The 13,223-nt window shown below is 37.1% G+C and overlaps 1 protein-coding gene across 1 annotated transcript in view; it reads right to left on the bottom strand.

The window, feature by feature from the left end:
- Positions 1–2,546: 2,546 nt before the first annotated feature.
- PRDM5 (PR/SET domain 5) overlaps positions 2,547–13,223 on the bottom strand; it is a 200,591-nt gene continuing 189,914 nt past the window's right edge. Inside the window, exon 15 of the mRNA XM_029916908.1 lies at positions 2,547–4,660. Within this exon, the coding sequence (XP_029772768.1) occupies positions 4,496–4,660 (165 nt within the window). The 3' untranslated portion in view covers positions 2,547–4,495. The remainder of the gene's footprint in view (positions 4,661–13,223) is intronic.

Here is a 13,223-nt window from a genome sequence, read left to right as displayed (position 1 = left end):
CTACATAATATCCCAAGGTGGCATGAGCCCAAGGAATAAAATCTTACTCTCATTGCCTAAACTTTTGCAGGATTAGGAAATTAAATATGCCATTGAATATTTAGAAACACTGTTTTGTAATAAATATAAACATTTGTTGTATAGTATTTTGTTAAGCATTTTTTAAGAGGAAGAAAATAAACTTGGACATTGGATCAGCAGCACTATTTTAGTTTAAGGTAGTTATGGCACTCTGCACTATTTCATGAACTGAGGAAATTTAGAATATCCTGACATGGCCCACCCTGAGGGCTCCAGAGTTAGTTTCCTATTTGGCCACACAACAAATAAACAACCTGGGAAGATAACACAGTTTTGATCCCAAGTAGTCAAAGCTATGGGAGTCAGCTCCAAAGAGCTTGTGCGTTAGCTGATTCTGAGAAATCAAAATCACAAGAATGTACCATCTCCACATCCACTCACTGGACATTTACGAAGATGAGGAAAATGATGATGATGATTTTTGTTTCTGGGGGACAAGATTGGGGCAACACCAAGATGATAAAACACCACTTTTGAGAAAGGGAATACCTAAAAGATTAGCTGTAACTTTTATCACACATTATATTTGTGAACTTCAGGATACTTTTTGCTCAGAGATGCTACTATAAATCAAATTTTGTTTTTAGTGATGTTCCTTTCACATGTTGTGTATGACCAACAGTGAGATGAGATGTAAGGAAATTGTTTTTTCTTACTGTCCTGAGACCAACTCAGCTTAACTTTAGAGATATTTGCCAAATCTAGAAATGCTTAGAATTAAACCATAAATGCATGAAGCCTGGGAATAAGAGCAACTATATTTTCTTCTATCATCAAAAACAAGATAAAAATGTTCACTTGGATTTTACTATAGAACTGTGCTAATTATAATTTTATAGTAAAATACCATGCTCACACCAACCGTGGCAGGGATTTATACAGATTTATTAAAAATTTCAAAAAAAAAATGCTACTGAAGGGGTGCCTGGATGGCTCAGTCGGTTAAGCGTCTTGACTTTGGCTCAGGTCATGATCTTGTGGTCCATGAGTTCAAGCCCTGCATCGGGCTCTGTCCTGACAGCTCAGAGCCTGGAGCCTGCTTCAGTTTGTCTCCCTCTCTCTCTGCCCTTCCCCCACTCATGGTCTGTCTCTGTCTTTCACAAACAAATAAATGTTTAAAAAAATTTTAAAAATGCTACTGAAGTTCTTCTATATTTACAATCCTATATTTATATACACGCCAACACACCTCAATATGAACGATAAAATCTGTTTCAAAAAGGCACATTTCCTCCTACCCACCCATCTCCATATATTCACAATCACAAGATGGCTTTCATAAGCAATGTTTAGATTAGTGAAGGAAAAAGTGAGTATTTCCAGTACCTATCCGTTTTCCTTCCTTCCTTTCCAGCGTTGGAAGACATAGCAGTGCACAAATGAAGGCTGGATGACCTGTAATCCATGTTCACACTTACCCAGTGAGTTGGCAGCAGTAGATCAGAAGAATTTTGAGCAAAGTAATGTACTTGCATTGTGAAGCACTGAATAAAAGTGATTTTCTGCAGACTCCCATCCACACATGATATAAATGTGTTTCTTAAAAGGAGCGTTATTATTCATAATAACCTAAAGAATGAATCACTAATGAATACTTTTATGTTGCAACTGTTGATCATGATTAATCAATAAAGATGCCCATATGGCCAACAACAACCAAAAAAATAAATAAATAAAAAGAAAGAAGGAAGGAAGGAAGGAAGGACATCATACACGCCAGTGATTGTGAAACAAGAAGGAATTCAGGGGCTTCAGGGGCACCTGGGGGGCTCAGTTCATTAAGCTTCCTGAATCTTGATTTCGGCTCAGGTCATGATCTCACGGTTCATGAGTTCGAGCCCTACATTGGGCTCCATGCTGCCGGTGAGGAGCCTGCTTAGGAATCTCCCTCTCTCTGCCCCTCCCACATGATCTCTCTCAAAATTAAAAAAAAATAAGCTTTAAAAATTTTTTAAAATTTAAAAAGGAGGAATTCGAGATATGCAAATATTGTGAATGTTAATACTCAAGGATAATGATTATAAGAGGATGTCTGAACCCACCCATATTATTGAATACCTCTTAAAATTCTGTAGCCCTGATCTCACGGGCACCTGAGAGCTTGGCCTGTTCCCAAGAAGGCACTTGAGCCATAATCTTTCACAGCAGAGGAGTAGAGAAAGACACTTCCAAGTGGGCACCTGTACTCCCATTTGCCAACAGGACTTTTCCTATGTGACTATTTATGTTCTTAATTTCTCAATGAAACCTAAAAAAATTGATTTAAAAGTTGCAGAACATGAATCCTAATATAATTGAAATGCTTATAAATAATCATGTTTGGGTAAAGGTAACAGCACACAGAGAGTCTCTTAAGGACTTGCTTTGGTTTCAGTGCTTTGAAAATACAAGACTGGGGACCAGTAGGTTTTTCCACACCATCTTCCAAAGTTGCCTTGACTATAAACCTTCAGCTTGATAACGTCCAGCACCTCTTTCTCATCAGTTTATTCTACAACATGGCGACAACATGGTTTCAAGGGTAATTTCCAATTACAGCAGATCTGTAAACCTTTAGTCACTGAGATTATACAAAATTGGTATTTGGCTTCCTTTCAAGTTTCACATTCATCACATAATCGTGTGATTACCATACAGAAGAGGTAGCATCCAAAGGAATGAGCAGAATGTGTTTAAATAATACACACTACCAAATTTTACATCTGGCCTTTTATATTCAAATATTAAGCACACCATCGTGTTCAATTGAAAACATTTTAGATCTAAAAATATACTGTTGAAACAAATGACATAGTGAGAAACAAGACCAAAATCTATCTTTATAAAATACAGTCTATAATTTTCAGATACAAAAATGCTTCATATAACCATACTTAGATATCTTCTAAATTATAATCTGACATTTATATTTTTAAATGTTAACTCTAGTGAGTTCCAAATTTAGTAGTTTTACAGAGTTAAAATCTCTATATTGAATCTTTATGCTTCTTTTTAAAGCTGGAATTGAGCAAACACATAATTCTGAAACAAGATTCCTGACTTCAAAGAACTGTGTCTTCAGATAAACTTTCTTCTTAAATCAGAACCAATTTACTTAAAGTTATACTTCCTCTCCTTTGAGCTCTAAAGTAGAAAAATTCGTGATTTGGACTTCATTTTGACTTTCATCTGGTTTTTGGACTCCTTTATGCTATTTTGACAGCACTCTTATATCTTATCATAACTTCTCCCAAAACAAGTTGTTCATTGTATGTTGCTCTCAAGAATTTTATTGAAATATAACCTAAAGGAAGAAATTACACTTCTTGTTTCAATTTCCCTTAAGCATCAGTGATAATTATAACAATTGCCAGATTTGTAGTTTTTATTCTGGATTTTTAATTATATAAAACAATTGAGGGCAATTCAAAAGTGTTTCAGAATCACCTACTGCCAAGATTCTGGGAAATGTCTTTTTTGAAAAAGAATGTTAATGCTCTAAGGACTCTATTACATCTGTCCCAACACGTTCTGTGCACTTTGCTGGGATGTGCAGGTGAAGGGCTAGGTTCATCATAACTGATAGAGTAACGTGCTGATACTCTGTCAGTCAGTGAATATTGAGCATCTATTTTGTTTTAATTTTTAGTTATATAAATTTATATATTTAATTTCTAAAGATGACTGGTATAAACTCAGGAGAGTCAGCTTGATATACATTTAAGGTGTATGGTCATTTTTGCATAGATCTTATGAAAGTACTATAGACCATGAAAGTCTGCATCTAAGTGAATAGAGGTGTTTCTGAAGAATTATCTAAAATGAGCAATATTTCAGTAGATGCTTTCATTCTTAAATACCTCTTTATTTTAAACTGACCTGTTATAGGGAGCTATCAATAAGATAAACTTTTGGTGTGTTTCACAAAACAGCAAGTTTTATCCTGTATCATGCTTGATACTTTAAAAACCCTTGATCTTATCTTCATCTGTATGAAATATTTTGGTATGTTAATTTTTCTGACTAAATCAGTAATAACCAGCATGTGCATGCACGCACACACACACACACACAGAAAGACAGTAATGAAATAAAAAGGCCCAACAATGAGTATGTTAATACATTTCACGCGGAGAGGTAGCCAGAATGGAAAGCCATGACTCCTTTTTCCATCTTATAAGACAGAGCACACATAGTATTTTGCAAGGCTACAGAGTTGTTTTTTTTTTCCATTTGTATCATTTTTTGGTAAAAGTAGGAATTTCTTTCTTTTTTTTTGTTGCATATGCATCTATGAACTCTAAAGGTAGGCAAAAATAAGACCTATGAAACCAGTGAATTACTTTTGGCTACTTCTGCTATGCTAATCAGGTGAGAGAAATCTGGGTTTCATATCAGGAGCCCTTCTGAATGTTTAATTCCTTTACAGCTACCATTAGCTGTCAGCTTCACCATGGATATTGTCCATGTGCACTTTGAGGTAGTCATTCCTTGTAAACTTCTTATGACAAAACTGGCATTCTGCCAGGGGACGATTGGGATTGTGAGTCATCTTGTGTCGGATCAGCATTTTCTTCAGGCTAAAAGCCAAGTCACAAACCTAGAAAATACCCAAAGACACCAATTTTATTATGCTGAAAAACCTGAAGATATGCCAACTTATCACTTAAACAACATACATTATGGACCTTCCTATTGTTAAGTATGCACTGACAGGCATAAGAACAAAAATTGCTAGAAATAATGGAATTTAACATCCCAGCTAAAGAGTAAAGAAAAATAATTCCAGTTCCCAAGAGCTGTCTGCATTTAGTGTGTGTCCTCTATAACCTAACCACCTTCCCTTACCCTCCACTGCTATATTTAAACATGTCTAGAGAAACAACTCCCTGGGAATAATGTCTTTCTCCCCATGATGGAGTGTATTGACACTTTCATATTAAACCCCTTAAACAAAATGCCTAATGGCCCAGGGGGCATCTCCCCATTTGACATAAATAGCATAAGACACATCTCAACAGTGATCCCTTCCTCTTAGCCCCATTTGAAAAAAAACGAAAGGTTAATGCTGCTTTAAGCATCCTAAGTGGAAGTTTACTACCCACAATTCTGATTCTTCATTTCTTATTACATACACTAATTTAACTGAGGCATCTAACATGTAAGCTCTGCCACATCTCCCCCTGGCCCAGCAGATATGAACAGCCCAATAATTAAAATATTAAATTAACAGAGAAGATGTAAGGTCTTCCAGCCTCAGTACTTTCCCACTTCTCTTCACGTAGCTTCCTCTCACTCATTCCTCAGGGAAGCTGTATGATCTGTCTGCCAGAAGTCCTCTGTTAAGTGCTTTAGTTTTCCTTTATAATACCTACTTCAAATATAATTATTAGATAATTCCTTTAAATGTCTGTTTCCTTACAAGTCTAAGGAACATGAGAGTAAAAGTAGTCATTGCGTAAATATTTATTGACTTAAAGAAAGAAGGAAAAGTAGATAGATGTTTGATAGATAGGTAAAACCCCTAAAAGCAATGTGAGGACATCAAAAACTATTGGATAATTCCAGAGAAATCAAAGAAGGTAACTATGGAGATTATTTTCAAGTGAAACTCTAAATTTCAAAATTGCTTTTTTACAAAATTTGTTAAAATTTATTATCATAAATAGCACAGAATTAAAACATATCCCCTATTTTCCATTTCCTTGGCTCCTTCTCTAAACCCCATGTAACAAACAATAGATACCACATTCTTCATAGGCTTCCCATTGAAATTAGTTTCAAAAGAAATTTCTTAGAATGCTTGAAGCCTCATCAATTTGCTCTCTAACTTCACTTGTTCCCTTTCTTTGTCAATATGCTTCAGCTCTACCTGTCTTCTTACCTCCCTTAATACCCAGGCTCATTCTCACCTATAGGCCTTGATTTGTACTGTTCTCTGAACCTGAAATGTTCTCTTCCCCATGCCTGACTCCTTCTCCTCTTTTAGATTACTTAGAGTTACGTTCTCAGGGACTTTTTCCTTAAGTATTCTTTTATCTCTTTTTTAAATTGTTCAGTCTTTATCATAAAACACAATTAGATATTTATTTTGGTTTAGTTGTTCAATGTCAATACCCCACAGGAATGCTGAGTTCTGTGAGCACAGGGGACCTGATATCTTGTTCACTTTCATTTCAGGGTCTGGCCCAGAGACTAGTTTGAAGGGCTAACGTCAGCTTTCATTATGTGCCAGGAACCACTCTTTGCAACTTATAAACATGCACGTGTGCAATCCTCACCTCATTCTTTTAGGCAGATACTAATACTATGTACTCCATTTTATAGAATGAAACTGACATTCACTTTAGGGTCTCAAGCAGGTTACCCAACGTCAAAGAACTAGGAAGTAGTTTCCAGGATTTAAACCCAAGCAGTCTGGGTTCAGACTCTTTGTCTTTTTAATATTTATTTATTTTTGAGAGAGAAAAACAGAATGTGAACAGGGGAGGGGCAGAGAGAGAAAGAGGCACAGAATCTGGAGCAGGCCCAAGGCTCTGAGCTAGTGGTCAGCACAGAGCCCAATGCGGGGCTTGAACCCACGAACCGTAAGATCAGTCACTCAACCGACTGAGTCACCCAGGAACCCCCAGGTTCAGACTCTTTATAACCCCAAGGACCAACTAGTATTAAAAGTTCAAACTTCAAACAAAGATATGTAAGCTGATTATACTTTTTCCATTCGTCTGGCTGATACCATTTTTTAAAAATGTTTATTCATTTTTGAGAAACAGAGCATAACTGAGGTAGGGCAGAGAGAGAGGGAGACACAGAATCTGAAGCAGGCTCCAGGCTCTGAGCTGTCAGCACAGAGCCCTACGTGGGGCTCAAACCCACAAACTATGATATCATGACCTGAGCTCAAGTCCGATGATACTGAGGGAGCCACCCAGGCACCCCTGGCTCATACCATTTTTAAGAAATAAAAACCTCCTTGAAAAAATAAAGGAGGTTCTCAGTTCAGCTTACCAGAAGTTGTGAGGGATACAAAGTTCAAGTTCATTTACATGGTCACCATGGGAAAATTATAGCAGCAGCAAATTGGAGAAATGGAAGGGAAGTTAAGCAAGATGCTAAAGTCATTGACAATGGCTCTCAATTAGGAAATCCTAGAAGCTCCACACAGGAGATGGGATGAGAACAATCCAACAGATTTTTGAATGAAAGTCACGTAGAGGATTCAATGTCAGTAGAGAGCAAGTGATGTCATGGAGGAACTACCTAGACATTAAAAGCTATGTTTTCATGAACTTAAATGTTCATGTTTAAGAGACTTCAAACTGATATTCTGCATAAATCAGCCAACTGTAAGGACATTCATGGTCATTTTAAAATTAGGGGAAAGCAAAGAAGAATTCAAATAGTGCAACAAGGATGCTTCATTTTCTTCATTTCCACCTGAGATTCTTATCCAACCCTTCAACCTACTCCAAATTAGGATTAATTCACAAGTAAAGGACTAGGAAAATATTTAGTCTTTCTCTGGGCTAGAGGTAAACTGAATTTGTTTTAAAATGAAGTGAAACAACACACTTAATAGAACATACCTGGAGAGCTAATAGTAGAACAATATGCAAACATCTTCAGTTAACAAATATTTATCACATACAATGTGTCTGTCACTTCAGTTAGAAACAGAATGATAGAGTCCTGTCCTATCCTGTGAAGTCCACAGTCCTAAGGAGAAATATTTTCAATGTCATGAACATAATGATGGAAGAAAGAATAGGAGAGCACAGCTAAGTCTTTCTGGATGTATGAGGGTTGTCAAGTCATAAGGTAGGAAATGATATTCTGTGGAGAGGAAAGAGAAGGTGCAAAAATACAGAGGTATAAAAAGCAAGGCTCATGTGGGGAACTGCAAACAGTTCCCTAAGGCTGAAGAAACAGATCATTAGAGAAATAAATTGAAATCAATCAACAAATAAGAGAATTAACTTGAAAAAGAAGTTAGAGTTGAAGACTGCACAACACCCTACTTCAGTTCAGGTCATGATCTGGGAGTTCATGAGCTTGAGCCCTGCATCAGTCCCTGTGCTGACAGTTCAGAGGCTGGAACCTGCTTCAGATTCTGTGTCTCCTGCTCTCTCTCTGACCCTTGCCCACTTGCTCACTCTTGCTCTGTCTCTCTCTCTCAAAAGTAAATAAACATTAAAAAAAAAAACCTTTGAAGGCTGGAGCCTAACCCTGGTAATCAGAATAAAAAACTGGAAGTATAATCTGCAAATGGAGATTTATTAAAGGATTCTAAATAGAGACTAGCACTCAAGTATCATTTAGTCAGCAAGCTTGAGAACTGAAACTGGAGTCAGCAAGACCAATGTTATTATTACACTCCAAGTCAGAAATGATTTGTGTATGAAACAGGGACAGAAATCATTGATTCTTTTATTCATTTTTTTAAAAACAATCATTAAGTGCCTCTTCTATACCAGACATAGTTTTAGGTCCGGGGATCCAGCATTCAACAATAAGGAGGAAGACAAACAAATCCCAAACCTCTGTTGTCATTTAGCTTAAAATACATGACAAATGATTAAATAAACAATATGTAATATAGCAAGTGGATATAAGTGCCATGAAGGAGAAGAAGAATATGGCATGAAGGTTAAGAAAGTAATAGAAATAAGAAAGAAAGTAACTTGAGCAAAAAACTGAAATAAGTACAGGAGAAGGCCAAAAAGTCATCTGAGAAGGGTGTCCCAGGTCACGGAAGCAGCAAATATAAAGATCTATTCACCAGAATGTACTCTGTTTGTCTGAAAAATGGCAAGGAAGTGCTATGGCCAGAGTGAGGTGAGGTGGTGGTGAAGTCAGCGCTCGGGGCAGGAGGGCGGGGGTGCAGGTATGTAAAGACTTTCACATCATGGCAAACTTTGGTTTTCACTCTAAATGGGATGGACAGTCATTGGAAGGCTTGAGCAAGTGACTAAATATATAGTCTACATATAAAATACATAAAATCTGACAAAGGTTCTAAAAGGAACACTCTGGAGGATAAGCTTAGGACTCCGTCAGGAGCAAAGACAGAAGAAGACAGATAATTTAAGAAACTGTGTAATTATTCCAGGAGACTAAGGTGTTAGCTGGGGAGGTGTAAAAAGCGTTCAGATTCTCAGCTTATTTTAAATGAAGAGCCACTGAATCTGCTACTGGGTCGGATGTCAGGAGTGAACAAAAGAGAGGAGTGAAGGTGACGGTGGAAATTTAGAGAAAGAAAGATTGTCAGGAATTACTGGGACTGAATGGGAGCTACATGAGCTTGAACCCTGGAATCCTGCCTTGGCCAGTTAGAAGTGGTAGAGAAGAGACAAGGCACACACTTAAGTGAGCCTCAGCTGCTTCATATAGGTGGAAATAACACCTAGGTATTTCTGGGTTGTAGTGAAGAACAGAGAATATATATAAACTGGATCACTGTGTCTTCCCCACAACAGAAGCTTTACTAGTTGATGCTACAGGTCATGGTTTAAGGAAAAAGATGTGTCTGGCATGAGGCTCAGAGCTTTGGTTTGGGTTATTTGGAGATGGTAAAGCCCTCAGAAAGATGTATATGGTTTTTAAAATTTATTTATTTATTTTAAGAAAGAGAAAGAGAGAGACAAAGGGAGGAAAAAGAGAGAGAGAGAATGCCAAGCAGACTCTGAACTGTCAGCATGGACCCAGGTGTGGGGTTTGATCTCACAAACCATGAGATTATAAGCTGAACAGAAATCAAGAGTCCATCGCTTAACCAACTGAGCCACCCAGGAGCCCCAGAGAGATGATAATTAAAGGGAACATGTCAAGCAAGTAAGAGGGCTGGGCAGATACTGATTTCAGTCTGGAATATAGGAGAGATGTCTTAGAAAATTTTAATGTTTATTTACTTTTGAGAGACAGAGACAGAGTGCAAGCTGGGGAGGAGCAGAGAGAGGGAGACACAGAATCTGAAGCAGGCTCCAGGCTCTGAGATGTCAGCATGGAGCCTGTGGCAGGGCTTGAAAGCACAAGCCATGAGATCATGAGCTGAGCTGAAGTTGGACACTAAACTGAATGAGCTACCCAGGTGTTCCAGGAAAGATGTCTCACAGGTGGCTCAAGACATCTGCCTAGAGTTTAGAGGGAGATCTAGGCAGGAGAAAGAGAGATTGGAAGTCATCACATAGGGATAGTAGCAAAGATACTTAAAGTTCAACAGCTTTGGCATGCCTGGGGAGCTTACACATGGGATGATTGTGCCAAAGGGGCTAGTGCTGATGAGTGAGGCGCATTTGAGAAAAACTGTAAAGAAATGAGATCAACATATATAAATTTTTCTTTACAATTTTGCTCAAATGCCATTTAAGTGCCACTCAAATGTCACATGCCTGTGTGCGTGTGCGTGTGTGTGTGTGTGTGTGTGTGTGTAAATGTCAGGCATTTGAGTACAAGAGATGGAGAGGACTTTCCAGACAGTGGAAGTAGTGCATGAAGCCACAAGGAACAAGCAACAGAAATGCAAAATGCATTGCTGCTTCAGGAAACTCTAAGCATCAACACAAACAAAATGCAAAGTACTGAAAGACAAGAAATTATTAATATATTAATAATAAGAGTTGAAAAAAACCAGAATAATTTTTTCAGTTAAGTAGCAAGGTGGATTTTACTCTCTAGGCTGTGAGACACTATCACAGAGAAGCACATAATTGGGTTTTGTATTGAAACAATCACATTGGGAAATTACTACTGACTCCAGAGAAAGAAAAAGGATTATAAGAAAATGCTATGAACTGTATACCAACAAATCAGATAACTTAGATGAAATGGACAAGTTCCTAGAAACACACAAATAACCAAAACTGACTCAAAAAGAAATAGAGTAACTTCAGAGACCAATAATAAATAGATTGTATCAAAGAAAAAAACCTCCCACCAAAGGAAAGTCTGGAACCAGATAGCTTCATGGATAAATTGCATCAAACATTTAAAGAATTAACACTAATCCTCTCAAACTCTCCCCAAAAATAGAAGTGGAGGGAACACTTTCTAATTCATTCTGTGATGCCAGCATTAACTTAATACCAAATCCAAACAAAGATATTACAAGAAAACTACAAGCCAACATCCCTTTTGAACATAGATGCAAAAGTCTTCAAACAAAAAACAAAAATTCTAGCAAGCCAAATTCAAAAGTATATTAAAAAAATTGCAAAAAAAAAAGGAAGAAAAGAAAAGAAAAAAAACCACAAGAGGGCATGGATGGCTCAGTCGGTTAAGCATCTGACTCCTGATTTCAGCTTAGGTCATGATCTCGAGATTCGTGAGCTCAACACCCAAATGGAGCCTGCTTGCGACTCTCCCATTCTCTATCTCTCTGTCCCTACTGTGTTCATGATCTCTCTCTCTTTAAAAAAAATCACAAGTCATGACCAAATGAGATTTATTCTGATTGCAATGGTAGTTTAACACAAGAAAGTCAAACAATGTAATAAACCATATTAGTAAACCAAAGACTTAAAAATAATCATCTAACCTGATGAAGAAAAGCCACTGGCAAAATCCAACAACCTGTCTTGATAAAAATTCTTAGAAAACCAGGACAGAAGGTTGCTTCCTCAACATAATAGAGGGCATTTATGAAAACCTCATAATTAACAACATATTGAATGGTGAAAAACTGAAAAATAATGCAAAAGAATGGACCCCTACTTCATACCATATATGAAAACTTAAAATAGATCAAAAACCTAAATGTAAGAGCTAAAACTATCACATTCTTGGAAAAAAACATAAGAGTAAATCTTCATGGCCCTGAAATTGGCAATTCTTACATCTGACAACAAAAGCATGCTGAGAAAAAGGAAAAAAAATAAAACATAGATTGGATTTCAATCGAAAAGTTTCATGCATCAAAGGATATTAAGAAAGTGAAAAGATAACTTTAAAAAGATACTTGCATATCATATATCTGATAAGAGCCTAGTATCTAGAGTATACAAAGAACTCTTATACTCAACAACAAAACGACAAAATTTTAAAATGAGAAGAGGACATGAACAGACTTTCCTCCAGAGAAAATACAAATTCCAACAAACAAGCATATAGAAAGAAGTTCAATATTATTAATCCTTTGGGAAATTTAAATCAAAACCACAATAAGATATCGCTTCCTATGCCCCACGGTGACGATAATTTTACAAAACAGAAAATAACCAGCATTGACGAAGCTGTGGAAAAACTGGTATTCTTGTGCACTACTGGTGGAATATAAAAATGGTGCAACTACTATGAAAAACAGTATAACAATTCCCCAAAAAGTCAAACATAGAATCACCATATGACACAATAATTTTACTCCTGAGTATATGCCCAAAATAATTTTTTTGAGAGCGAGAGAGTGAGAGAGAGCATGAATGCACATGAATGAGCAGGGGAGGGGACGAGGGCAAGGGAAAGACTCTTAAGCAGGCTCCACTCCTAGCACAGAACCCAATGTAAGGCTTGATCTCATGATGGTGATATCATGACCTGAGCCGAAATCAAAAGTAAGATGCTCACCTGACTGAGCTACCCAAGCAACCCCACCCCATAAAGAATTTAAAACAGGTACTTGAATACTTTTATGCACATGTTCCTCACAGAGCAATTCACAGTAGCCAAAGGACAAAAACAACCTAACGTTCATAAGTGATGAAGAGATAAACAAACTGAGGTATACACAATGGAATATCATCCAGCTATTAAAAAAATGATGTACAGATACATGCTACAATGCAGATGAAGCTTGAAAACATTATGCTAAGTAAAAGAAGCCAGTCACAAAGGTCACATATGGTATGAAATATCCAGAATAGCTAAATCTACAGAAATGAAAGGAGACTGGTAGCTTTCAGGGTCTGGGTAGAGAAGGGAATAACTGCTTAATGGGTATGGAGTTTTATTTGGCGACATTAATGTTTTAGAAGGAGATAAAGGTTAATGTACCCAATGCCAATGAATTGTTTACGTTAAAAAGGTTGATTTGGAGAAGTGTCTGTTCATATCTTCTGCCCATTTCTTCACTGGATTATTTGTTTTGTGATTGTGAAGTTTGGTGAGTTCCTTGTACATTTTCGATATTAGCCCTTTATCTGATATGTCTTTTGCAACTATCTTTTCCCATT

Source organism: Suricata suricatta, chromosome 1, assembly GCF_006229205.1.
Source record: "Suricata suricatta isolate VVHF042 chromosome 1, meerkat_22Aug2017_6uvM2_HiC, whole genome shotgun sequence".
NCBI lineage: Eukaryota > Metazoa > Chordata > Mammalia > Carnivora > Herpestidae > Suricata > Suricata suricatta.
Note: the sequence above shows the minus strand (reverse complement) of the source record. Positions and strands in the feature narration are given on the sequence as shown.